Source organism: Falco rusticolus, chromosome 5, assembly GCF_015220075.1.
Source record: "Falco rusticolus isolate bFalRus1 chromosome 5, bFalRus1.pri, whole genome shotgun sequence".
NCBI classification, from domain to species: domain Eukaryota; kingdom Metazoa; phylum Chordata; class Aves; order Falconiformes; family Falconidae; genus Falco; species Falco rusticolus.
In genome coordinates this window covers 47968563-47996224 of record NC_051191.1, presented here as the reverse complement: position 1 = coordinate 47996224, position 27662 = coordinate 47968563, and the positions used below count along the sequence as shown (strand labels likewise).

Sequence of the window (27662 nt, the reverse complement as noted above, 5' to 3'; positions counted from 1 at the left end):
TAGAAATCTACTGTAAAAATAGTCAGCTAATAAGAGCTCAAAACATTTCTTTTCACAAAGGACGTACCATATTCGATACTACATTTATCACTATATTGAGTCTGATGTGAAGTGAATCAAATAGTGTTAAAGTCTTATATGCAAGAAAATCAAGCAAAAGCTGCTCAAAAATAATACAGTGACTGCAAGTTTCCCAATACCACAAATGTTTCATGTGATAGACAACTGCAAAATAGAAAGCTACACACAGATTAATTCTTCTACTGAATGTATACTTTGGAATCATGCATAAGAGATCAAATTATGTTTCAGTAAGAAATCAAAAGAAACAATTTAAAAAACTAACACCCAAGCCACAAGAAAAGATCGATGTTCATTTAATGCAGTCCATTACCAAAGCTATTGAAACAAAATAAACAAGACCCACAGTAACAGCTGGAAGGTCACGAAGCTCCTGTCTTCCTTCTGTCCCAGTGTGCTCATTCTGGTAATGCTCAGACAGATCAGTGGGAGTTACACACACTTTCATACATAGCGGACAGATGAAGCCCTGTGAAACGTATATTTTTTTTAAGAAACCAACAGACAAAAAGGCAGATTTGGAATCAAACGCTGTTTAAACTCTTACGCTGAAAGTTCTCTACAATCACAAAAAGCAAAGTCTGTTTTCCTTTGGGAAACAGTTTTTGCAAACCACATATGAATACCATGGAGAAGGCAAGAAGGAACACTTAGTAAGAACATAAACAAATCTATGTTTTAAAAGCTAGCACCATGTTGCATACCATTATGTGTTTTCCAGACGCTCTTGGTAACCCCTTTATGTGACAGAAAATACGTTGCATAACAAATTGTGAACGGACCACTACAAAGCATCATGTCAGATCCATCATGCAGTTTCTTATTAGGGTGTTCAGATGTTTCAGACAGAGACAAGGGTAGTGCAGTGAGATTGCAGAAATACCCCTGTAAATTAATAAGCAAGTCTCCAGCAGCAGATGAGGTTTAGGCACCAGCACAGCTGCAAACCCGGCTGGCATGCAGAGTCAGGGAAAAATATGCACCTTAATAAAAAAAAAAAACAACAATAAAATAACAACAAACTCAGCATGCTCACCAGAGATTTACCAAAGCCGAAAGTTAAAATCTTTCTGTTTTGTAGAACAGCAGCTTTATATTTTCAAGACACTTGCTGCATCCTTAAACACCTAGAAAAAGCAGGGTGGAGGCTAAAGTGCTCTGGGCCTCTGTCCACGCTGCTAGCTGGAGGATGCCTGCAGCTCTGTGGCAGAGCACTATAAAGGCAGGCAGAACTGACTGCACACAACCCTCCATGCATGCATGGAAAGGTTAAGGCCTTTTCCAAAAAAAGGTTATCGGGGGCAAACCTGTCTAGCTAATGCAGCCACATTACACTAATGAAAGCATGAGCACACTGGTGGACTCCCTGCAAGCATGGAGTATTTAGCAACCCTGTACTGCAGACAGAGTTGCACTGGGACCTAAGCTACAAAGGTAGGATAGGCTCAAATGTTTCATTGTCACAGTGAATAAAAGATGTATCTAGGCTTGGTTACAGGTCTATGTGTGATGTGACATGCTGACGTGGCCACAGATGGGACTAAAATAGATTTTCACCTCTCCTTGAGCACAGAACAGTTTGAATTCAGAATTCTCCACTCCTTTGGTTCCATACCAAAATTCTCAAAAATGAGGATTTATTTCAACTAGGCTTGAGGGGGTAGGAAACATGAGAATCTACACAGATTTAATAATTATCCTCCATTTGGATCTGGCAGCAAAATAAATTAGAAAATGTAGCCAAGAAACTGGAGTAAAAACAAATCAAGTGGATTTCTGACTATGTAATACTGGAGAACAAGGTGAGAACATAATGACAAAAGAGAGAGCAAACATTCTGTAGAGTCTGGCTATGGTGCTCCTGGAGAGAAGCTCTCAGAGACAACACCTCGGGCCACCTGCACAGGAAGAAGACAACCAACAGAAAGGCTCAAGTTTTGTGCAGTAACATGAATTTCAGGAGAGTAAAAACCCATCACCAGCTTCAGAGCTCAGTTTCAAACAGATTATGAAATTATATGCTAAGGAGAAGACCCCTCTTGTAACTAATGCAAGAGATGGTGGAATTAGTGACAACTGAAAGATACTATTTCATGTTATCCAGTATCAACCAAAAGAGACACTGCAGCCTTTGGTCTGACCCAGTTTCAACTCAGCAGCAAGAAAAGCCAACGGTGCGATAGTACAGGCACACCACCATTTTGAAAGCTCCTCCTATGTTAAGAAATTACTACCACTTTAGTATTGAGGTACCTCGTAACACCCACCAGCTGTACAGTCAGTGATATTGCAGTTATGTTAAAAGAATTGTGCAATTTTAGGCAAATTTTGGAAACAAGCAATTATCTCATTTACATTTTTATGCCTTAATCAGCTACAAAAATTACGAGATTTTAGCCTGCAATTTACGAATATTTATTTGCTTCAGGGATGGTGTAAATATGCATACAAAACAGATTCAGACTCACAAATGCGTGACATGTAACGCAGCAAAATATTAAGGAATGTCTGATTATATGGGCTGTAATAAGGCTTCAAGAAATAAGAAATAAGCAGTTGCACAGATGGAAGGCAATTAGGATTTTAGACAGCACAGTGAAAGTTTCTCTTATCTCTTATCATAGCAGACACAGGAGTATTTGAATCATTGTACACTTTACTGCATGTAAGAAAGGGCACTTTGCTCCCTTTAATGCTGTAATAGGAGTAATTAACCTTGCACTGCATTTGCATGCTAAGCTTGAAACATTTTAAAGCCAGGTAATCAGGCTACATTAGCACAAACTAGCTTCAACAGCCAGTGAAGTCAGTTTGCATTTTTCAGAGTTAATATTTGACAATACTGTATATCTGAAGACATTGTAATATGGGATAGAAGCAAGAATAACAACTTATTCTGCTGATTAAGTATGGCATACAGCATATACAACGGATAGGATTTACAAGTGGTAGATTTATACACCAACACCAAACAAAAAACACAAGGAGGAGTTTTCCAGTATACATTACAGCTTAGCAGAAGCAAGGTAAAACGGGAGTACAAGTGTGATAAAATGTTAAGCCTTGTTTTTCAGAACTCTCACACACAAGTTATTAACGAGGAGTCTTAAGCTTATGTCTCACTGCTTTTAATTTTAACAATTCATCTCTAGAATTACAGGAAGGATTGCTTGTGACCATTTAGATAGTTAAACCTAATTAACAGTTACATATAAATATGGCACAGCTTTCCTTTTTTCACTGAAACAACAACAAATTCTTAGAAGATTACATTTCTGAGTATTTATTTAGTATAGCTGTTTTTTAGGTAGAGCATCAAAAGTTACTCCCAACTACTTCATGGATCAGAAAAAAAGCACCCAAGGTTTAAGAGTCCAGTCCCACGTATGGTGCACAGTACCTCAGAGGAGCCTTCATTGTTCAAGTCCACAGCATTTCCTGGTGTGGCAGATGAATCCGAATCCGAGCTCTGAGACCCACCTCTACCTGGAGTCTGAAATAGAGCAGGGACACAAAAATAAGTGTCTGTAGACTGTATTTAATAAAGTACAGTATGTATCCTATGCAGAGGCCTCTCTTCTACTTGCTGGAATACAGAAATATATTCCCTCCACAAGAAGAATGAAGTGAAAAAGCTGACAAGCAATTATTAATTTTGCAGTGCAACACTTCAACAAAAGCTTTTATCCAAGACTCTCCATGCATCAAACAACAAACAGACACCAGAAGCAAATGCCAGGATTTCAAACCATTTCTTTTCATGAATGCTCAACATAAAACAAAGAATTAGGCTAAATTCTGCCCTTACATCACTCACTCTGATGTTAAATTAGGTCTCTACATCCAATAGAAAAACACTATAAATCACAATCTAAACAGTTTCAGAATTAGTAAACTAGTATCATACTTCTTCCTTGATAACATGTCTAGATTCTGAACAAGCCTTTAAATATTTGAAAGGCAGAAAACTAAAGACTGAGGAACCTACTAATACAACAAGCATGCAAGCAGGTACACTACCTTGATTTGGAAAAAAAAATAAGAATAAAGCCTGTGGTAAAGTTAAAACATGTTAATCAGTAAGACAACCTATAAAAATAAATTGCTATGAATATGTTGAAAATCAAAACAAAAGTATTGATTTGAAACCATAAATTTAGAGACAACAAGCAAATAAATTTGAAATACTACATGATTCAAAACCTGGATAGATGGATCACTGCCTTATAATCCTCATTTAACTATAACTTCAATTTAAATCTAACTTCTTACTCATTTCCAGAACACCACCGCTTGACCAATGGCAGAAGAGTTAGCATTCTCAAAGCAAATGCCAGTAAAGTAATTGTCTTAATACTGATAGGCAATCCTAGTTTCAACAAAAAAATAAAAGTTCATTAACCAATTCCATGATGACAATTGCAAATGGGATGAAGTAATGGTACTGCTATATTGTAGCTCACTTGGAAATACTTGTAATGTTATAAAGAATTTTCTGATTTAATATAGGGGGACTAAAGATACAGAATTTTAAATATATAGAGGGAAGAGACAACAGATAAATGGTTTTAGTTTCCAGATTTCAGTGTCTCCAATATCTTATTTGATTTACAATTTTCTTACTCAAATATAGCCTCTTTTTTTTCCAGAAATCAGCTATATAACCTTTTATAAGATACCTACAGCACGCATGCTTTTCCATACTTCGAAAATTAACTACATTTTCCTGCTTTGTTTTGTAAAGAATGCTCTATTTCCCACTTTCATAAAGGTAACAGCCTTTTATTACTAATCAAATTTTAAATACTGTAATAAAAAGGTCACGTTTACTGATTAAGGACTTCATTCCCAGTAAGATACAGTTCAAGTTTAGAAAGGTTCTTTAGACTGGCCAAGGGGAAGGGGAGTGTCGGGGCTAGTGACAGTAAGAGAAGACAACCATCTCTCCTCATTCCAGCCTTCTCTGGGGTCATCAGTTAAGTGATCAACATATCCTGGTTTTCCTACTCCCGTATCTTTTTTCTTGTAGCTGGCTTATGTTTCTAAAGAAAATAAGACCACAATATAGTATTATCCTACTAGTACATTATACAACAACAATAGGCAAGGTGATGCAAGCTCTCCAAGTTACTAACACAAGAGGCAAAAAGTGTTGTAAGCAAAGATCATGATGCACACGCAAAGCCTATCAAAGTGAAAGCATTAGTACTTCTCCTCCAGGTCACTGATACAGACAGTAAACAAGGCACATTGCAGCATGGACCACAGGTGCAAGCTCTAGAAGTTTTCACATGGGAAGGCCAGTTGATATACTGAAGTGCAGGGCTGCCATTCAGAGGGCCCTAGATGGGCCGGAGGAATGGACCAACAGGAACCTCACAGAATTCAACAGGGACAAATGCAGAGCCTTGTGCCCAGGAAGAAAAAACCCCTGGCAGCAGCATAGGCCTCTCTGCTGAAAAGGACCTGGAGCTCATGTCAGACATCAAGCCAAATAGGAGCCCACAGCATGCCCCGGCAGTGGAGAGGGCCACCAGCACCCTGGGTTGTATCAACAGAAGCTCAGCCAACTGACCAAGGGAAGTGGCCATCCCCCACTGCCCAGCATCTGTTGGACCACACTGAGGTACTGCATCCAGTTTTGGCTCTCCCAGTCCAGGGAGGACATCAATAAACCACAGTGAGTTCAGCAAAAGGCTACCAAGGCAGCTGGGACTGGAGCACCTGCCTTGCGGGGAGAGGCTGAGGGAAGAGGGCTGGCTCAGCCTGCAGCAGACACAGCTCTGGGAGGGCCTAACAGCAGCCCCACCACCACCTATAAGGAGATCATCAAACAGGGGAAGCCAGGCTGCTCCCAGCAGCACACAGTGGGAGGACAACACACAAAACCTGAAATAAGAGAGGCTCCCAACTGGATGTAAGGAGAAACTTTTTCAGCGTGAGCCCAAGCCTGAGCAGCCTGATCCTGACCTCCGAGCTGGTCCTGCTCACAGCAGGAGCTCAGACTAGAGAGCTTCTGAGCTCCCTTCCCACCCAAATTGTTTTCTGATCTCTGAAGCACTGTCTGGTGGAAACACACATCCTACAGGAGAGCTGCGAAACCCAAGATTACTTACTCCATTGATAAAGACGTGGATTGTGTGCATTGACAGTCAGAGGAATAACATCTAAAACAACTGGTAAGGTGTAGCCAAGTTTCTCAGTAAGACAGGTAAGTTAGAATATTGCATCTACCATTATAAACAGTTTCCTTTAGTTTATACAGATCAGAAGTTCCTTTCCATGCAATCCATAAACCACAATCACGCAACCCAGAGGTAAGGCTCACTTGTGAACCCATTCTGTGCAAGAACAAAGAATCCAAAGAAGATGTACATACACATAAGATGAAGAGGTCAGGTCTCAAAGCTTTCTTCCATAAAGGAGCTGAACTTTCATGATATAAGAATCAAATTTTCAATGGGAATTTTTAAAAAGCCTTTAAAAATCTAAACATGATAAAAAAGGCTTTTGTATGGCAGTTAGCTATGGCAGCTGCTCTGTTCTAGAGAGCCTGAGAACTTGGACCTCCATCTGTCCCAGCGTCTACATCCACAAGTAGAAATGGGACATTCTGAAATGGAGAGAGTGTCAGCATTAATGGATGTGCGCTTCTTTACTAATGCTTTACAAGAAATGGAAGCCTTTCATTCTACTCCAGCCCCAAATAAGAATGTGCCTTCACGTAGCCTTGGACAGAAGAACACAAGAGCAGAGGGAGGACCTTAACAAAACTTGATAGTCTGGGCAATGGCAATAAGAGAAGATCCAACTGTCTCTTTAGACAGGCAGCATATGCCTCCACTTTTGCAATACCTGAGCATATGCTTTCAGCTTATATAAGGAATCACTTCATCCCAAAATCAAGAATCTTCTGTGACAATTAATGCAATATTTTCTTTGTATACAATGCCACTGTGCAGTTAATCACCCATTACATTTCACCCCAAAGTTGACTGCATTTTGCAATAAGTTTTGTATATTAAATTCTACTAGTTCTAGCACTACAAATTGGAGATAGTTAAAACCTCCAGGATTAAAGTTCTTATACTAAAAGTATAGTGTTATTAATACTTGGTTGATTAAAGTATTTGCTTTATGAAACACTTTAGACATTATAATCACACTAAAAGGCACCACATGGCATGTCTTATTACACACAATATATAAGACAGAAATTATTATACAGTACCTGGTAAAATTATTTTAAACTTTCAAAAGCTAATGCGCTCTCCTTAAAATAGAGAGCATAACTCCAAACTAGATTTAGAAAGCTTAGTACAAATAGGCAGCATTTTCTGGTGAGTAGCATGCACGGGGAAGAAGGGTGCAAAGGAAAGAGGCCAGTAAGTAACTTTCAAGATCAGGAGGAACACCACATAGCATCCATTTGCAAAGTAATACAGACTAGCAAGAAAAATTTAATATAGATTTGGAAGGATGTTATGGAAAGAGAGACCATAAATGCAATTAACTTATCTTTCAAAGCTGTAATATAATTTAAACATCCTTCACCAGCCAAACACAGAATAGGGGAGTGGGAATATTTTTTTTAATTGATCATTAGATGATCAAATAGGCAAAACACATGTTTATGCTAGGCTCCCAGATCACTGCTATATCACATTCCATTAAAAAAAAAAAAAAAAAAAAAAAATCACAACACATTGAACAACTCAGACTTTGTGAACTAAAGAAAGACTCAGAATTATGTTCTTTGTTTTCAGTTGGACTATATAGGGGATCAAAATGATTTATGAATCCCATAGGAAAAGTAGATTTTCACACAAACTTCTGTACATGTATTTTTACAAAATTAGTATTTGACCCTTAAAGTTATACCTGGAGTTGAAAGACTGATGCAAAATTATTCTGTCACCCAGTGTGTTTCCTTCCTAGTTGTCCAAGCTACATTTGTTTACTTTGCAGAGAAGCATATGTTTCTACTAATAGCACTAGAATCATAGTAGTATTCTAAACTTCATAATGTTGTTCTTCTGTGTTTTCTCAAAACTGCAAGCTAATATAAAGAAACATCATTAACAACGAAAAGGACGACAACGATTGCAGCTTGTTTTCTGAAAAGGAATAGAAAATTATATAATGAATGAGTTGAGCTAATGCATTAAAATGATGGAGTGTAAATATGGATTGCTACTGTGTCATTTTTGCATAGTCATTTATCTGTCTATAGCTACACTCCATTCAGTTATGATAGTCTTTTCAGCAGTTTTAAATTCAGAATAAATTAAACTTTTGAAAAAATACATTAAGCCTTGAGAAAGTCTGAACAGATACGGACTTACACAGTCCTCCCAGCACAAATTTAAATACTACAGAAGAGTTCTGTTGTCCAAACATAGCAACAAACAAGATGCAAGATGAGAAGGCCAAAGCCCTTGTTATCACATAACTCTCAGTGCCAGAAACAGAGTACAGTGCCATATAGAACAGTAATGTTTACTTCTAAAAAGTGCGATGCTACTTTATGACTCTGTAAAATTAACTGACTCCTGACTCTGTAAGGCATAAAACCTTTCCCACCCATCGCACCACTGGTTCCACACAAGTGGACCTTGTGCCCAGGAAAAGGCACACATTGTTCCCTTCAACCCCACAGGGAAAGCACAAGCATAGCTGCAGTTCAGCATCCATCCAAGTAAATACACTATCTAGCAAGCCCTGCAATTATAAACATAAGAAGAAAATTACAGTAAGGCACGAGATGCAATGCATTACAGACAGGTAAATATCTCTGCTACTGAGCCTGGAATAAGAGAAGAGGTGACTGTACTATCCAAGCTACAGAAATGCCTTCAAAGCCCTCTTCTCCACCTAGACCCCAAGATCTCAAGACCAAGAACTCAAAGCACTGTTAGAAACAGAGCAATAGGATCTTACCACCCAAACACAGCACAATCACTAACAGCTGTAGACAGCCAGTTAAATATGAAGAATGAAAACAAAATCTAATGTAAACAGTAGTCACACTGGCCCAACAGATGACTCCTTTATTACAAAACGTGAGCAATGAGAAGACGACTCAGGTCAAAGTGATCGGTTTCCACCAGCTGAAAATAAATGCCTCCTCCTTAGAAAAAGTGGGGTTTTTCTTGTTTTCCAAATTTTAATATCTTGCAAATTTAAGAAGTGAGCTCTGCTTTAAGAGCCCAGAGGCAACAGCCCTTGCTCCACTAGTAGATGAACAACAGAGAGGGGACACAATGGCCACAAGGGGCCTTTAGAGTTGAACACAATAAAGACAAGACAACTCCTTAAAAAATAAATACGCTGACAAAAATCAAAATAGCTAAGCAAGAAAGTTGCATTTCGGACATTCCACATAGATGTCTTCTGGGAAAGACTACCTTCTTTTAGATCAGCATGACAAACATTGCATGAAATTGAGAAGTGGCAAGAATGAATGAAAGCGGATGATTTTATGGTGCAAACTTACAAAATATACAGAACAGACGGATCCCTGAGATATCACATTGAAAACACACCTAAAATTTAGAAACAGCTTGCTGGGAAAGTGCCTAAAATGAGGACCTGGTTGAAGACAGCATGGAGATACTAACTTCAAAAATTCAATAAGCAATGTTCAGTAGTAACACGTGTATAGTACTTTCTATTTTGAAACTATGCCACTCAAAGTCACAATGAAGATAGTTTCAAAAACTGGAATCACAACTGTGGAAGAAATAAAAAGGTGATCAAGGAACATAAGTATAAAAAAAAAATCTGATGTTTTAAAACGTCAGGAGCCTGTATTTCAAATAAGTGACTAAATATAAAAACAGTATCTTTGTCTTTCCCCTTTGCAGCTTGATGGCTAGCTGAGGGAAAAAAAAAAAAAAAAAAAAAGAAATGTAATAAGGAAAAAATTTTATATGCATTCATAACTCATATCATCAGTAATGCCTACGCACCTAGCTAGAAAGGATGGCATCACCTATAATCAAATAATAAACCAAATACATATACAAGAAACCATGTGTCAGTGACTTGAGGGTTTTTTTGACAGCTGTATTAATGATGCACAAGAACAAGCTGAAAAGGAGGCTCTTTGGCCCTCAAATTACTGCCTCAGAGATGCAAAAGATTTTAATACTTATGTTCTTTACAAACAAATTTGACAGCAAGCTAAGGCCCACTTTTAACACCAAAGTACATCAGAAGTCTTTTTCATGCTTTGCCAACTACATATTGTAAGTCAAAAAGGTACGTATGAGGTTGTGCATGCAATCACTACTTTTATAAAAGTCCTTTTAATAAGAGGTGTATTTTTAACAGCATAGTTATTTGCAGCAACTAAGAGATCAGCACCTATAAAAATCTTGGCATTTCTGCATTTATTTTTTGGGCAGGAAGTCTATTTCACCTTTGTTGGCAGTTAGCTCAGCTGTAATCCTGTAATTTTCGGGAGCCACTGGGGAATAGTTACTTGTTTAAACTTTTCAGAGAAGATGGCCGTTTCTAACACATGAAAACTTCTGCAGTGACAGATTTTTACAGGAAGGGTTCAGCTAAACTTATACGTCGGGGTAAATTTCCTTTGGCACCATATCAAGATCTTCATCACAGAAACTTTCCTTGATGGCCTGTTATGTCTGAGAATCAATAAACACCCAGTTAAATGCTGCCAATATTTAATTAGGTCCGCACTAAGTTTCCCTGCCTATTAGCAGGGCTTCCCATCAAACTTCAGGAAGGAAATTCTTCCCCGTAAACACGAAGCTCCAAATAGACCAAGAGCGATCTTCACCTGCTCAGGGTCTATGACTGAAGAACAATTTGAGGCTGGAAAAGTTGGCGGTACGTACACCATCGCCTTCTTCACCTCTGCTCTTATTCCTGTAGCAACGCTTCCTTGCGTGGCAGGTAAGGAGAGCATGCCAGCATTTCCAACAAAACACCCTTTCCGCTGAGGTGTTCTGCTGCAGACAGTACACGCTTTGGGAGAAACACCAGATCAAACACCGAGGACAGCTGGCTCCCGCTGCACCCGTGTGCCGCCGAGACCGCTCGCCCGCGGTGCGGGCTCCGGCGCGCTGCCTGCCCGCCGCCCTGACTCGGCCCTTCGCGGTGCACCCTGCGACCAGGGGCTGCCGAGCCACGCCGGCACCTGCCCTCCGCCAGCACCGCCCTGGCAGCCGCCACCCGAGCTGCTAACGCCGCCGCGGAGACAGGCGAGGATTCTGGATGGCGAGAAGGGTTTCGTCAACGGGTGTCACAACTTGGCTTCTCAAACCAGGCAGAGCTGCCGGAAAAGCCGGTTCTTAAACTACGGGAGACAGCTGGCCTGCCGGCCCCCAGGGACGGCGCACCAGCTCCCCGCGGCGGCTCTCCCCAGGCTGGGCTTCCCTTGACCCTCCCCTCGGCGCGGGCCGCCTGCACGGCGAGCGAAGGCGGCGGGCGGAGCCGCCGCCGCGCTGAGTGAAGGAGCCACGCCGGGGCAGGGCCGCCCCTCGCCCCACCGACAGGCCCCAGCGCCCGGCCGCGGGAGCCCACCCGGCGCCGCCGTCCAGCCCGGGAGACGACGCCGCCCCCAGCCGGGCCGCGGCGCGGGCCTGCGGGCCCGGCCCGCCCCGTCGAGGCGAGGGCCGGTCCCCGCGGCGGCCGAGGGGGCGGCGGCGGACAAGCCCACGGCCTCAGCGGCCGCCACCGGCCTACCCCGTCCCCTGCGCCGCAGGGCGGGCCGGGCCGGCGGCTCCGGCCCCGCCGCGGGGAGCCCGGCCCCGAGCCCGGCCGGCACCAGGAAGCGGCACCTCCCCGCCACGCCACGGCAGGGCACGCCACCCTCGCCGCCGCCGCCGGGGCGGGTCTCGCTGCCTTACCCGCTGCAGAATCCGCCTGAACATGGTGGCGGAGCCCGGGGACCGCCGGGCAGCCGCGGCCAGGCCGAGGGGGAAGCCACGGGCGCCGCGCAGCGCCGCCCCCGCCCCGCAGGAGCCCGGCGCGGCCCGCTCGCCCCGTGACAGCCGCCGCGGCCGGGGAGGCGGGGCAGCCGCCGCACCGCACCGCACCGCCCCGCCCCGGGGAGGGACGCACCCGGCGGGGACGGACCCGGCGCCCGGCCGCGGGGAGCCGGGAGAAGGAAGCACGGGGAGGAGAGGCGGGCGGGAGCCCGGGCGGAGGCCGCCAGGCCGGCGGGGGCTGCTGCTCGGGACCGTGGCGGCGCGGGGTCTGCGCCCCGATCTCCCCCGCGGGGGCTTGCCCCGGGCTCCTCACGCCGCGCCGGGCCCACCGCCGCCGCTCCGGGCGCGCCCCCGGTTCTCGCCTGCCGTCTTTGCCGCCCGGGAGACGGACGTCCCGGCTCCTGAGGGCCGGCGCGGGGGCGGAGGAGGGCGGCGGTGCCTGCCCCCCGGCCCTCAGCGCCCGCGCAGCCCGCTGGCCGGGAGGAGGCCGGGCGGGATCCCCGGGCCCCGGCAGCGCGGCCCTTCTCCCTTCAGGGGATGCCCCAGGTGCTTGGCAGCCGCAGGGCCCCTCACTGCTGACATTTCTCTGGAATCGGGGCCCGGCCAGGGCAAGGAAGCAAACTGTAGTTTGAACTGGCTGCTGAGAGCTCGCTGTGTGAGGCAAAGCGCAAACGCAGCCCGGTCATATCTGTTGGTCGTGGCGACATCGGCAGCACTGAAGAGTGCACGTTCAAGGAGTGTTGCCAAAGCATACTTGGGTGGATAATTCACTGGAAATTCAATTCTGAATGCACGGTTACTTCTGTTCAAGCCCTGAATTGAAAAGGCAACCTTGTGGCACGACCCATTAGGGTTTTTTTAAATACCAGAAAAGGAACATTTTGCTCGCACAAGCACGCATGTATCTTCAAAAAAAAGTACAGCCTCAACACCAGTTCAGCCAATAAAGAATCTGTATCTGTAGGTGCTGAGGGAAAAGCCATGTGAGATGTGGCAGGATAGTTGCTGGAATGCCAGTAGCCTCTAGAATAAGTAATTCGGCACGCTAGCGTTCCCTGTTCTATTCTCAAACTGCAACTTTTACATACTAGATGCAAGACAAAGGCTTATGAGTAAATAATAAACCTGTTCAATGACCAATTGTACCAAGTAGAACAAATCCCATAGCAGAGCACCAGTTGTGCCGCAAAAGTTGAAGACATTTTTCCACGCGAAGGCTGACATTTGTAAGCAGTCTAAAATCCTCAGACTTAGCATGAGTTATGAGCACATGACCAGAAGGATTCAGTTGTGGCAGCTTAAGGCTTGAGGCACCGCAGCATTATGTGCTTGAACTCAGTTTGCTCCAGCTCCAGGCTCCAGTGTGTTTCATGCTAATGTCATTTAGTCCACAGCTAGGGTGGGTTAAGAGTGCACATGCAGTTGGTAATGGCTTCAGCTGATGAGCAGTGAAGTCTTTGGTCACATTCATTACTTTGTTTTCATTTATGTGTCTACAGTACAAAATGGCTTTGAAATTTGGCAGTTAGGTTTGTTTCTGAATTTGGTACATGGGATTAATAATGGGAATAATAGGGTTGGTTTTGTACAGCTGTACAGTTCTTCAAATATCTAGGCAGGCCATAGACATTTACTCTAAATCTAACCAAAATAACTGCAGATTTTAATATCTCACTCCCTTTACCAGATACTTAAAGAAGAGCAAGTGACAGCCCAGACATTGAACTGCTGGGGTGCTCAATTTGCCAACCCCAGTAACAAGCAACCCATCTTTGCAACACATTTTTTACTCTCCTGGGATAGCAATTCCAGAGTGCTCTGAGGAAGATGATAGCAATGTGAGGACACTAGTTAAAAGTCATACATCAGAGGAGGATTTTCTTAGACAAAGGAAATGTATGATCCTTTACTCGGTGTGGATGTTTGTCTGATCATATGCATCTGTCTCCCTGTCTCTTCATAATTCCTCAGTAACTTACAGATCCATTGGCCAATTTCAATCAGATACAACAGAGCCAGATAAGGCTCAAAGATAATGAGTTCTTACAAATTTAAACAGGCAGCCAGGGAGAGGAGAGAGACACTTGATTCCTGTCTGTAGAGGGAGGACTGCAGTGTGACTGCCTTTACTAAATACCAGCAAGTGCACATAAATATTCACCCTTTGAGTGCAGCAATCTAGAAAAAAAAAAAGATTAAATCAGTCCCATTTCCAGTGGAAGTCCTTGATTTTAATTATTGTGTGTATGGTGATCCCTATGAATTCATATAATGTGCCGCCTTAATAATGAAATCTCAGGCTGTCAGCATATAGGTTATGTCCTCAAGCATGGGAATTGTAAATTTTTATTTCCTCCAACCTCATAAATTCTGTGAGGGGTTTGGTGACAGGAGGGTTAAAAGTTGCCTCTCTGTGAAGTCCATTGGTGGCAGAAAGTCTCAGACCGCAATCACAGCAAAGACTTTCCCAAATCCAGCTGGAAGCAGGCACTTCATCCTCTAAACAGAAGCCAAAGACTGAAAGTCTAAGCACAACTTCTTGCATACCTGCAGGAGGCAGCAGGTCTTTATTTCAGTAGAGAACTGAAATCAATCTTTTGACTGTACAAACAGCATTCAGGATGGCCCAGCATGCACCAACACCTCTCAGACCTTCCAACAGATACCTGCCTCTTTTTTTTTTTTTCTTTTTTTTTTTTTTAATGGCTGCGCATATAGCCAAATAAAAGCAATGATACCCGGACCATGGCTGACAGGAATCGGTGCCCATGCAATCTTCTGCTATGACTAAGGGCCACAAGGAAACAACATTACTTGGTACAACATGACAGGGAAGATAATGTGTGGTATGTCCACAGCACATATGGTCACTTAGACTTGTGGCCTATAAATCTGCAAAGATTCTGAGCTACTGTCCTACATGTTTTCAGTATCTATACAGGTGATTATTTTCAGTCATGCTAAGTTTCTGACCTCAAAATCTCTCAGTCACAAGCTCCTTGGGTTCATGACATGCTGCACTGGAAATGTATCCCATTTTTTTCAAGATATTGCTTTTAAATATCCTACTTATATGAGGCATCAGCCCCTGGTTGTTGGGTGGTTGGTTTTTTTCCCTAGCTCTTTAGCTGTATGTTTTTTACTGTCACTATATGCTACTCATATACTTTCAGCAAGAAGCTTTCAAATTTACCCACCTTTTTCCTAGACTTTCTCCTTTCAAGTGAAACTCTATGAAACTCAGTTGAACACAGTTTAAAAAACTGTAATAACTAGCAAGTAAAAATCATCATGGTAAAAATTCACATCACAAACCATGGAACAGACAAAAAGAAATAATAAGACTTAAAAAAATCCAAAAGTTGCCAACTATCTGTCTTCAAAGAATAAAACTTTCCATAAATTCCCCTTTATCTCCTCAGCCAAGCTCCTCCAACAAACCCATGTTTAAGGTATTAGAGAAAACTGGCTTCTACACACAATTTAGATATGAACACCTCCCCCAAACCCCAAGAAATGATACAATTTACCATATGGAAATTATTGATCAAAAGAAGTATTTTATCTTAAAATACTTCATACAAGCACAGCAAATTTGTTAACTCTTGGAAACTTTATAATATTCATACAACTACTGTGCATATTTCTGAAATGGCAGTCAAGGATTCAATATAGAAATTAAGATTATGGCTATGAATAGGGAGAAATAAGGGTTAAATGGTTGGGATGAGAGGTCAGTGAGACTCACAGTATATCAAGAAAAAATAATTTTAAAAGTGACACATAAATGTGAAAAGTCAAAAAGGTGGAAAAGATTGGAAAACACAGAAATCCCACATTTTGTTTCACTCTTTGTAGGCTTATGAAGACACAAAGTCATAATTGAAAGCTTTATGAAGTACAGATTTGGGCACAAATGCATTTTCAACTGAAGGCAGGGCTGCTTAGCAGCACAGATGGGCCACTGCCATATAGTGGGGGTACATGGACCTTGCCAGACAGTGCTAAGGCAGGCAGCTGCCAATCCCTCCCTGCCTGCCACCTGTATATGTAGGGCACATCTGCTCCACAATGGCCACAGGAGAACTAAGATATCCAATTAAGAACAGCTAAAAGGCTTCTCAGAGTTCTCAAAATATGAAAATCTGTATTTGTTACGGGTCTTACTGTTTATGTAGGAGTAATACTTCAAAATGGACAACAGTTAAGTATTAAAATGACAGCATTTATCTTCCCTTCAGAAGAGTTTGACAATTCAAACTGAACTCAGTATTTCATTATTTACCATTTGGCTCCCCCTCAGCTTTATTGGGGAAACAAATGTGTTTAGTCTGTAAAAATATTTTGGGTGGTTTTAAACTGGCATTAGCAAATCAAGATTACCCAGTGTCTTGGGCACTAGTCTAAGTCTTAGGAGACTGTGTATAATTTTGTACTTAGCCCAAAACTAGTCCTCTGAGTAAAACTCCCCACCTATAAAAAAGGAAATATTAATACCTCTCTAGTGTCAAAAGAAATTGGAATCTTGTGATGAAAAGCATTACAGAAGAGTCAAATATTGCTACTAATGTAAATTTATTGGTAAGCAATGAGGTGGTGATAACCAAATTATTTATGAGCAGTGAAAGGAATGAAGTCTAGTTTTCCATGAAGAACATACCCTACAGCTTCACCTTTACAGAAACTCCATCTTCTGTCCCTCCAAGGTCACTCAGGGCCCCTACCACACAGGAGACAGGATGTGCTGTGGTCAGTCCAGAGCTGCGCAGGAGCTTCTGTACATCAACTTGGCTCACTGATCTTTCCAGTAGCTTAAATGTGGATCTTTTACGCAGTCATCAATTTTTTCAGAAACCCAAGAAATGTAACTACCTTCGAGACATTATTCTGTGAAATGTCATAAGAGAGCTACAGAAAGCAGGATGCTGCTGCCTTTGCTTCGGTACAGTTGTTCCTCCTGCCATCTACTTCTGTGACACTTCAGTTTAGACTTAAATTGCCCCATGGGTTCAAAAGGTATGTGGTGGGGAGCAGAGGGGAATGATGTTGAAGGACAGAAGAGGTCACCTCTGCTTCCCTAGGGAGCTAGGCAAAACCTATAAGTGGTTTTAGTCTACGTTTGAACTAGTCAGCAATCATTCCTGACCCATTCCCTTCTCAGTACAGAGAAAAATAACAGCTCTTCAATTCTTCACTCAAGGCACTGAAATGGTTGGCCATAGTATCAGCACTTCACCCTGCATGTTAGGGTGAGTGTGTTTGCTCAGCTGCTTTAGAACCAGGCTGACTCTGTGATGACGTCTGCAACAAAGCGCTGACAACTGGAGGCCAGCTCTTGTGCTACAGGAAGCCTCTTTCAGTCAGTGCAATTACTTGCATGAGTAACGAGCATGTGTACTAATAAAGGTTGCATGGCTAGCATTAATACCACATCCAAGAACTCAAAGTTGTGATTTCTATCTAGCGTGACAGAACCTGAATGTTATAGGATTTAAACAGGTCCCCCCAGGTAACCCAAATTAAAGACAGAAATAATAGAATTATCTCTACTAACAACAAAAAATTGCTCCAGTGACACATTTATTCCCCACCTACCCCAAGACCGAATAACTGTGTGCGTATGCCATGTAGGTTTGCTGGAGTAGCTGGAGAGACAGGCACTGGAATTAGAGAAAGCCCAGCAGCAAGCAAGAGAACCCAAGTCATAAATATGTACAAGTTCATGTAAAAAATAAACCTGATATTAATGTAACCAAAATCTGAGATGGAGACCTGCTGCTGAGTCATGCAGAGCACTCTTTGCCAAATGCCTCAGCTAAAAAACTATTCTGCATAAAGTTGAAAGCCTGCCACAAAACAAACACTTTCAAATTCCACCCTAAAAAACTGTAGTGATAGCATGGCTGTTCTGATCCCATTACTCCAGAGACATTAGCTCTTGCTGGCAAGTTTCCTAGGCACTTTCCAGTAAAAGGCAAAGAAAATGGGTAAATAGGAATGAAAAAGGGGATTGGTGGAATTCCACTGCAGAGTAAAATTCAAATAATTTCAAGAACACATTTTTGGGGTCACTCATCTGCTCACTTTTGTATGTGCTAATATACATAAGTAGGTTCTCATTATACACAAACTTATTCATCTCCATCAGTCTATCTATGTTTGAGGCTATTTCAAAGATTTTTCAGCAAAATGGTTTAAAAGCCAAGTGTAATAAACAGGGGAGCCCTTAGTTATGCAGGTTGTAGGGGAAGCCAGTAGTACTGACTATTTAAATTAATCCTATTAGGACTCTCTTACTTATAGCAGAAACATAAGTTGGATTTTCAGTGTCATGTATGAAGATTTAGTGATAATAGAGCTATGGGCATTGTTTTGATCACCCTTCTGCATAACTGAAAAAAGCTGAAGGTCTGTGGGATTGGTTTTTTTCAAACACAAATCTAACCAAATGTAATAAACAAGCTTTTGTAAAAAAATAATTATGAAGGTCCATACAGCACTGATTCAAATACTGTCCTCTCTGAAAATTAATGTGCTGTTTGTTCATGGCTTTGTATATAAGCAGATGCAATAAATGTTGGCTTTGTTGGGAGTCACTGTGTACATGCGTTGCATCAGCGATTCAGTTAAATATTTTTAAATGGTCAGAATAGAGGCTGCTAAATAAAGAGAACAAATTTTAACTATAAAAGGAGGTTGGCAGGCTTTCTTAAGACAGTGAACATATACTCCTGTAGTTTTACAGTAATCACACAATGCTTAATGGCATCTGTTATTATAAACTTAACCTCTCAAAATCTTCCAGACTTGTATTTTAATGTTAGAACTTTACTGAATCTAGGATCCAAAACGCTATTTTTAAGCCATACAGTATTACAGTGCTAAATACCTGGTCGGCCAGCCCTTAATTTTCTTGCAGTACTAGCCAAACCTGTCTATGTAGCAATTGTAGTAGTGATTTAGACATGAGGAAGAATCTTGGAGGATTAAAAATAAGGAGGATTAAAAACCTCTTTTGTTAAGCATTTTTTTTTAAGTTAATATGTTCACACTGAAAGAATAATGAGTGGGACCTTTCATTCATCATCATCCTTTCCTGATAATAGAGCAAGTAAGATTTTTAATTTCATAAAATACTAGATAAAGTTTGCAAACAAAAAAAATGCTGATCTATTAATGGAAAATAAAATATTTATACAAAAGCCTAGGGCATACAGACACTGGGAATCAATGCAGGAAAAAGTAACAAATGCATTTCCTGATGGATGCTGAAATGCTACGTGGTTACATGGTTCTCACGAATCAACCCTTCAACAGCTGAGGCTTCCCTTTCATTAATGCCAGCTACGTGCATTACTGGGTCAACTGACAATGCAATTTTAATCTAGATCAAATACACATGCACCACTGTGTTTCTGTATCTTCTGAACTAAGAGTGTGGAATATAGTGTTAAAGCAGTTTTATACTTTCTGTTGACTATAAATTGACTGCGCACACACAAAAAAAAAACCAAACAAAAAAGAAACAAAAAAAACCCAAACCAAAACCAAAACCAAACCATCAAATCCATTATAAAGCTGATCAGAAGAACATTATTGTTTTAAAACAATGCTAACATTTTGTTAGGTAGGATAAGTTTGCATCAGACCTGCAATGTTACTATTTGTGCTGTAACTTTTCTGATCCGCCATTAAGTACTCTGAAGCCAGGATTACCAAGCCATGTAACCACAGCCTGGCCTGTATATCTGTCTTTTCTTAGATGGCTGTTAGCTGTAATGGTAAGAGCAATGCCAGTGATGCAGATGCTCAGAACATAAGTGGTCATTCCTTGTTTCCTACTTGGCATTACAATTAAACTGAAATAGCTCCTCCAAGACTGGATGTTATATATTGCAGAAGTCTACAGCATGGACCATCTCTGCCTCAGAAAGTTTTTGAACCAAATAAGCAAGAAAAAGCATCTTCTAAAGAAAAGATCTTTTTAAGAGTAAAGATTATAAAGCCAATTCAAGCCATCCAGCCTGCAAAATATCTTAGTGGTGGTTTAACTACTTCGCTAGAATATGTGTTTAGTGCACCAAAATGTCTTGATGAGTTTGCCAGGTGATTTGGATGAGCAAGAAATGGGAAATCAGGTGTACTCTTTGAAGTTGGCACATTTAATTCATATTAGACATTTCTGATCAAATCTAGAGATATCCCACATTGAATAATGAAGCCTTTTTAGGTAGACAATTGAATAATTATATTTGTATGAAAATCCTTCTTTCTTAAGCCTGTGTAGCATGATCACAGACCCTGACAGTGTAATCGCAAAAATATAAGGTTAAAAAAGTGATTTGTCTTTAGAAAGGAGGCGAGGGTTGTTTATGACTACATCATTTCTCAGGTGCCCAGCAACATGATGTCCACATCCAATTTGTACAGGAAATTCACTTCATAGCTTGGCCCAAGGCAGGAAAAAAAAAAAAGAGAGAGAGAGAGAGCAGGTATTCAGTGTTTCATTTCCAGACATTCAAAAAATCTCCCAGTAGGTGTCAGATATTAAAATCTGGACTCTTGCCTCCCTTGCAGACAGTGGGAGTTTTACTTCTGACCTCACTGAGGCACTAAAATCAATATTCCAGTCTACACTAAGGAGAGAGAAGAACCATTACACACAGTTCATGACTGGACAGGGCTTTTCTAGTCATCCTGACTTGATTCCCATTAAGGACTGGGGTCCCTGTTAGGTAGAAACACAGCCTGGGACTCTGCTGACATGGAAAGGCAGGTAACAGGTACATATACCTGTCAGAGAGGCGTGTGAGGCCACAGCATTAGACCTGGCTGAGTGTGGGAACCAGAGTGAATCCCCGAGCTGCACAATGCAAGGGTCCTGCTCTGATGTCTCACAAGGAGACCTGTGCCTGCCTGTAGACGTACATGGGATCTAGGAGGAAAAAAAATATGCATTGAGAGTTACAAACTTAGGCTTTAAATACTGGGATACTAGGTAAGGATCTATCTCAAATCTTACCGGGGACTTCCAAGGAAGGGCCCAGAAAGAGAAAGGGGTTTTGTGAAGTGGTGGGCAATTAGTTGTAGTAAGTAATTTACTGAAGTGATCTGAGAATCTCATGTTTATAAAGGATCTGTTGATGTTTAAGCATTATTTTTGTGAACATAACAAACAGCAAATATTAAAAGGTACTGTCAGATCTAAGCAGAAATTGATGCTTAATGAGGTTACTAACCTGAAATGTATTTTAAGAGTACTGAAGAGAATTTAAACTAAAATTGCAGTCAGGAATTCAAATTCCAGCTTGTTATTAAAGACATTGGTTTCCTGGTGTCTGCTGCTCTACTTACAAAGAACAAGTGCTGGCTCCTCTATCTCTGCATTGTGAAAACACCTACAGATTATTGTAACAGGTCTGTCCATTTTTAATTGCCTAGGGCCCGGTTATTTCCTACCAAGACAAAACTATATAAAGGCTAGAAATTTGTACAGTTGCTGTTTGGTGTTTCTCACTGACCTTTTAGTGCAGAGGATGGCTAGGATTTGTGGTTCTATGAGTTACACTCCTGCATCTGTAGGGTCACCACACAAAACCTGAACGCCACCCCCACCCACCGCCCCGCAACAATCTGTAGTGGCTGGGGAGGCCTCTGGGGCTTCTCTGCTTTGCTCCAGAGCTGTCCCACAGCAAGGCTCCCTCTTCACCTCTGCTCTCACCGAATCCTCCATTGAACCCACGAAATGCAGGTTTGCCAGGATCTTTAGCATACCCTTCTTCCCAAATGTGTTCCTGTCTTCTTTTTTGTGATACCACTGGGAACACCTGCTTCCTTCACAGCAGTTTATGTCTTTCTCTGAGAGCTGAGCTGAGGCAGGGGCAGATCCCAGGGGCTATACTCCCCGTGGCAGCATGCCTCCATCAAATGACCAAGTCCATCAAGTAACCCACCAGGGGAGCGAGACTGTCACAAAATAAATCCCATTTTCTTTCCATAAACCGAAAGGTATTTCTGAGACCTACAGCTGACAGCAATAGTTTTTGCCACAATGGCAGCCCAAGAAACAAAAAGCCACTCACCAATGCCAGGCAAAGATGCTGAAAGAAAATTGTTATTGTCTAGTGGAGCAAATGTGTTTCAGCAGTCGCTGCTAAAGCAGAGGATCTCTGGGCCATCTCACCCTTCCATCTCTACCAGCACAGCCCAAAGGGCAGATCACATGATGATTACTAGTGCCTTTTTGAAGCATGTTTTAGTATAGCATTTATCTGGAGATTTTATTGTTGTTGTTTATCCCCATTGTCCTTAGTAATTTGCATTTAATGAGTAGACTACATTTATTTTTATGGCTGACATTTCACAGCAGCAAATAAAAAATACGTAACAGCATCTGGGCAGCAGGCAAGTGCAAAATCCTAATCCTATACTGAACCAGTCTTGGAAGGCATGTTTTCTGTCCATTCCCCCTGAGAATGGAGCTTGAGCTGTCAGAAGGGCTTGCTGAGGAAAGAAAAAGTCATTAGCCACTGTGGATGAACTCAGTTTCTTTGAAGAGCCCTGTCTGCTGTGGACATCAGGAGACTGAGGATATTATGCCTTCTATTACAAAAAGCTGTGATGGTTGAACAGCACCCAACAAATCACTGAGATGTCACCAACCTCAGCTTAACAGACAGCATAGGCAAGACCACTTCATGTTCAGCATTCAGGCATCTCCTCGCAAACAGTTTTCCTCTCTCCACCCTGACCACTCAGCATGTCAGTGGTGTTTGACATCACCTTTGCCTCCAGCTACAAACATGATGAACCCTTGTAATGCATGTGGTTTTAGCATCATTACACAATCGTTACACAAGCAATCCCTAGGTCATTGGGTGCCTTTTTTCCCCTCTTCCCCCTGCCTCCTAAGTGTCTGCTCGCAGCAGAAGCTAGCTCCATTTTCCCACAGCTAAGGAAGGCTGTGGTGGGACAGCAGAGCACCTGCTGACCTGTTGTCATGTAGTCTCAGAACTGGAGGAGCATGTGGGGAAGGTCTCTGCACAGAGTGAACAAGAAGGGTTATTTAGGGGAAATAACAGAAAGCATTAGTAACAACAAGCATGCCACCATTGCTCACTGAGAGAACTGTCCTTACACGTCCTCCTCCGTGGAGGCCCTGTAGCTTGTTTTGCTTGTGGAAAAATTAACAAGTTGAGAGCTTGATCCAATTAAGCTCCAATTAAGTTGGATGTAATAACAGAATTTGGCCATATTATACTCTTATGATACACATGCATACACAGAAGGACTGATTTAAGGGGTATAGGGCATCTTAACTTTGGCATTCTCCACCAGCTGAAAACTTGACCATTCATGCTGGTAACAGTCTTTCAGTCTAGTATTTTTATGCAATTAGTACACAAGAACATCTATCAGTATATCTGTCTACATTTGAAACAACTACAGATACATTTTTTCCCATGTCATCCCATGAAAACTTTTTTATCTACTCACTTGCTCTGCCTTTGGCAATTCCTAGTAAAAAATGGAATTTCTTTCTCACCTCAGACACATTCACCCTCTTTCCAGGAAGCTGTCAAAAAACTTCAAATTTACTCTTATTACCTCTTTTTCCTTATTCCACTGTTGACACACAGTCCTATGCTCACAAACGAGGGTGAACTGCTTTATGTGCAGCTTGTCCAACACCACTACAGAGCTAAACCAAAATGGAGGGTGGGTTTCCTCCAGCCCACGAGTTGTTTTGCCCTACTCCCTGCTAGAATGCAGTTGCCTACCAAAAATGCTTCTTTTCTTTGAACTTTGGTGTAAAGTTGAGGCCAAATCTACCTGCAAAACAATGATTCCTAGAAAGATACGAAACCAAGAAAACTATCATTTTTCCAAATTATAGCCATACTAGGAAGACATGAGGAATAAGATGCAGGGGGTCGTATAATTAGCTAAAAATCTACTGATGTCTTTCTGTGCTTGCCACAGCACACAGGCTGTGAGTCACAACTCCTGAGGCTTCCAGTTAACAACTTAAAAGGAGAAATGATCAATATCATTTTTCTCAGTGAGTGATTAAGACTGCTTTTAACAATGCAGTCAAGCATGCTATGTACTAAAAGGGATGATTCATTAGTTACTTGGAAGAGGAGCATCATCCTTTCTCAGTTCAGAAGCCAGAGGGATTGGCCAGCGCTCCATGAGCATGGCTGATTAGCATGTAGAGAGGAGAGGAAATACTGGCTACTTTTGTCCCTGTCCGCACATCTGCAGTGCTCTTCTCATTAAAGCAAGAAAGAAATTGGGGAATTTTGTATTCAGCAGTGACATTGTTTTAATCATACTTTGCATAAGTCTGACACCAGAGCTGGCTGCTGGCAGCTCCTGGCAGCTCCCTCCTCTGCCCTGCAGTCACAGGTGCCTGCATCCAGCCCAAAGCATGATCTTCATGGTCCTGCCAAGAAGCCCAAATAGCAATTCCAGCTGCTCTGCACACCACTTTCTGATGTTGCCTTGGCACATACATGGGAAATTTTTTCATCCTGATTTTTGTGGTGATTGCCTCTTCTGAAATAAAAAAGTACAGTTATAGGTAGAACTGGCAAAGAAGACAATTAATGTGTTTTTTTCTTATTTGAACAATATTGATGCTTAAATGTAATTTACAACAACTGCTCCCAACTTTCCATCATCTGAAGTTTGCTAATAGTAATCTTCCTTTTAAGATGAGGTCATGCATCAATATGCAAGAATATGCTGCTCCCAAGCCTTTTTACGTTTGGGTAGTTCCACATTTTGAGGCATTCTTTGCAACACCCTGGTGGTGCAATATAGAAGTGTGATGACATAACCATCTGAAAGGTAACTGGGATTTCTTGCAGTCTTCTTCCTGTGAGGAGAAATGATGTTGCCAAAGCCTGCACGCAAAGTATTTCCAACAAGTGGAAATTGATGTTGCTGTCTTTCTATCACAATGCAAGTTTCATATATGGGCAAGTGCAGAGCAAGTTTTTTTCTGAAGAGACTGATCAAAACTGTCACATGCAAGACCTACATCTCTTCCCCCTTTCATTAGAGCCGAAATATCAGACACAAGTATAACTTACGTGCAATTAATTTTGCATGCTTCTAAATGCAGTTTCATGTAATCATTTGGACACGCTGTACTCAGAAAACTGGCAGCAATTCTGAGATTGATGCATGTGACAGACCTCTGACACCAGCTTAAAGATGTTCAGTATCTGCAATGCTAGTTTACGTACAATGCCTTTGCATCCAGACACAACCACCACACTATTCCTAAGCACATTTCTATCCTGGATTCTACCAATTTCATAGAAACTCAGCATGTCATCCTTGAGCTAAGCCTTTGCCTCAGTGTTTCTCTCTCCACTTTAGCTTAGTCTTTCTTTTGACCTAATCCTGGCTACCCCTTTTGCCTTTCACCTCTCTTCTCCTCTGTCACAAGTTGCCTCCTTGGCTGCCACAGAACCAGCTATTTAAGCAAAATGATTCATCTTCTTCTCCCTTACTCATGCCTCTCTTTTCTTGAAGACATCTGGGTGGGACGAAAAGAGATGCAGCCTCCACATACAGCCTCCACACAGCAGGACAACGCTGACCCATGTGAAGCAGTAGCAGCTCTAAAGGGTGTAGATCCTGTCAGTCCTTCCCTCCCCACACATACGAGAAGTATCCTGCCCTGAATGTGGCCTACCCTCAACTCTCCTGTGCTAGTTGGTATTTATTACCAGCCTTTCATTACCCGAATCCTTTCTTATTTCACTTATTTCACCCATTTGAGTGCAGAGTGTGCTTCCCATAAAGATGGAGTGGAAAAGAGTCTCTGCAGGTGCCTGTCTAGCTGAGTTCCTGACAGAAAGGCCACAGGGATTTTGGTTTATATTATTAATTATTTAAGGGTGCTTAAAGCCTTGGCTGTGTAAATTCCATACAATAAAATTCCAAACATACAACTTGAAGCAAATATTACTACTGAAGTAAGAACTGCTTTCAAGAAGAAATAAGATTTTTTTTGCAACTCAAAAAGATCATATTTTGGTCTAAAACAAGGATAATTTTTGTGGTTTTGAAGGTCAAAGAAATGTCTCTTGAAAGCCAAACAATTTAATTGAAACATGGGCCATTTAGGGTTCCTTTTCATTAAATAGTGGAATATATTGACCAAAAGAAGGATCTTCTGTGAAAATCTCATCTTCAGTCAAAGAGTTTAAAACTCCTGAATCTCCTGAACATACGCACAGCACACATTGGACACAAAGTGAAATCATAATCATCCTCATCATATCTAGGTATATAACCATTGAAGAGCAATTTATCCCATGTAAAATCAGAGCATTATCAAGCCCATATGCGAAGTGTTATGTAACTTACATCAGTTTTTCTTTTACCATCATGCTTCAGCTTTCAGCACAAGCTTCAAAGACAAATAAGACATTAGTCATTTAACTGGTGATATATAGTAGTCTTATTTGTCATCTGTGGCAGGGTTTTGCTTTTAAGCTTAAGTTAAAGCAATTAATTTGGGCCCTAAGTGACACAAGTGCATAAGCTTCATTGCAGCAGATCTCTGATAATGCTGAACACAGAGCAAGGTCAGACCTTGGGCCCGAAAAGTGAGCACAGTGCTGAATGACTGCTAACACTATTTTTTTTCTGTAACTCAACTTGTATGTTGCTATTCTGACACTTGGTTGGAAACGGCTACACCATTGCAGCTGAAATATTTCCTGCCTTCTCCCCTCAGATCCCCAGAAGACACAGCCAGAGGCATTTATTTAGCATTGAAAATATCTGAACAATTTATTCATATTTGAGAAAGTACAGAAGAACTGAAAATTATATAGTTTAATGGAAAGAGCTGGGCAGCCTTTTCCTGGGAGTTAATACCCATGTTCTTTATAACGGCCAAATGGCCATTTTTCTTTATCAGTAATTCAGTGAGATTGTTACTCTGCCAGTCTCTGAAAGGTCATCTATAACTGTTAATATATAACTCACCGATGTGTCATTTCTTCCCTAAAGTGTTATTTCAGGCGCTGCAGGGGAATTCCCTCCGATGCCTGTGCCAGGGCAAAGGTATGCTGGCAGCTGCAGTTTCACAAAGGGAGACCAGCGACAAGGCCAGCTTGGGAACGTCTGTCTCCCATCCCTGCCTTGCCTCCAGCTGCCTCTTCACACTCATGCTGTTCCGCAACTGTTGTTGGGGCTGTGCTGTAAATCAGGTCACTGAGCTGATCCAAGTTACAAATGATCTGTTTTTTAATTACAAGGTTGTTCTTGATACAAGTTGATTTTCTTACCAGAATGATGCCAGAAACTGCAGTGGTAGTGCTAGTGAGGAGGCCGGGCCCTGGGACAGAGAGGAGAGCAGTCGGGCTAGCGGGCACTGGTGGGGGTTCACAGAACTGCTGGCTCAGATGGGGTCTCTTCCAACTAATACGGGTCGAATGCAGTCAGGAGGGTGTTATCATAAACTGTTCACAAACAGAAAGTTCACACACAAAAGGATCACGCATTGGTTTAAAAAAGACTAAAACGAAACAGTAAAAATTGTTCCATACATGACTTCTGCAGAAAACGTAGCTACATACAAAGGTGTTAGAG

The 27662-nt window shown here is 41.9% G+C and overlaps 1 protein-coding gene across 4 annotated transcripts in view; it reads right to left on the bottom strand.

Moving 5' to 3' along the window:
- Positions 1–12119, bottom strand: part of EEA1 (early endosome antigen 1) — a 76508-nt gene extending 64389 nt beyond the window's left edge. For 2 of the 4 annotated variants that reach the window (XM_037388118.1, XM_037388119.1), the window contains exons 1-3: positions 11961–12119; positions 3482–3574; positions 428–550 (exon numbers count right to left, since the gene is read on the bottom strand). In XM_037388118.1, the coding sequence (XP_037244015.1) occupies positions 428–550; positions 3482–3574; positions 11961–11984 (240 nt within the window). In that variant the 5' untranslated portion in view covers positions 11985–12119. The remainder of the gene's footprint in view (positions 1–427; positions 551–3481; positions 3575–11960) is intronic. The other 2 variants (XM_037388120.1, XM_037388121.1) reach the window with 1 other exon arrangement.
- Positions 12120–27662: the final 15543 nt, after the last annotated feature.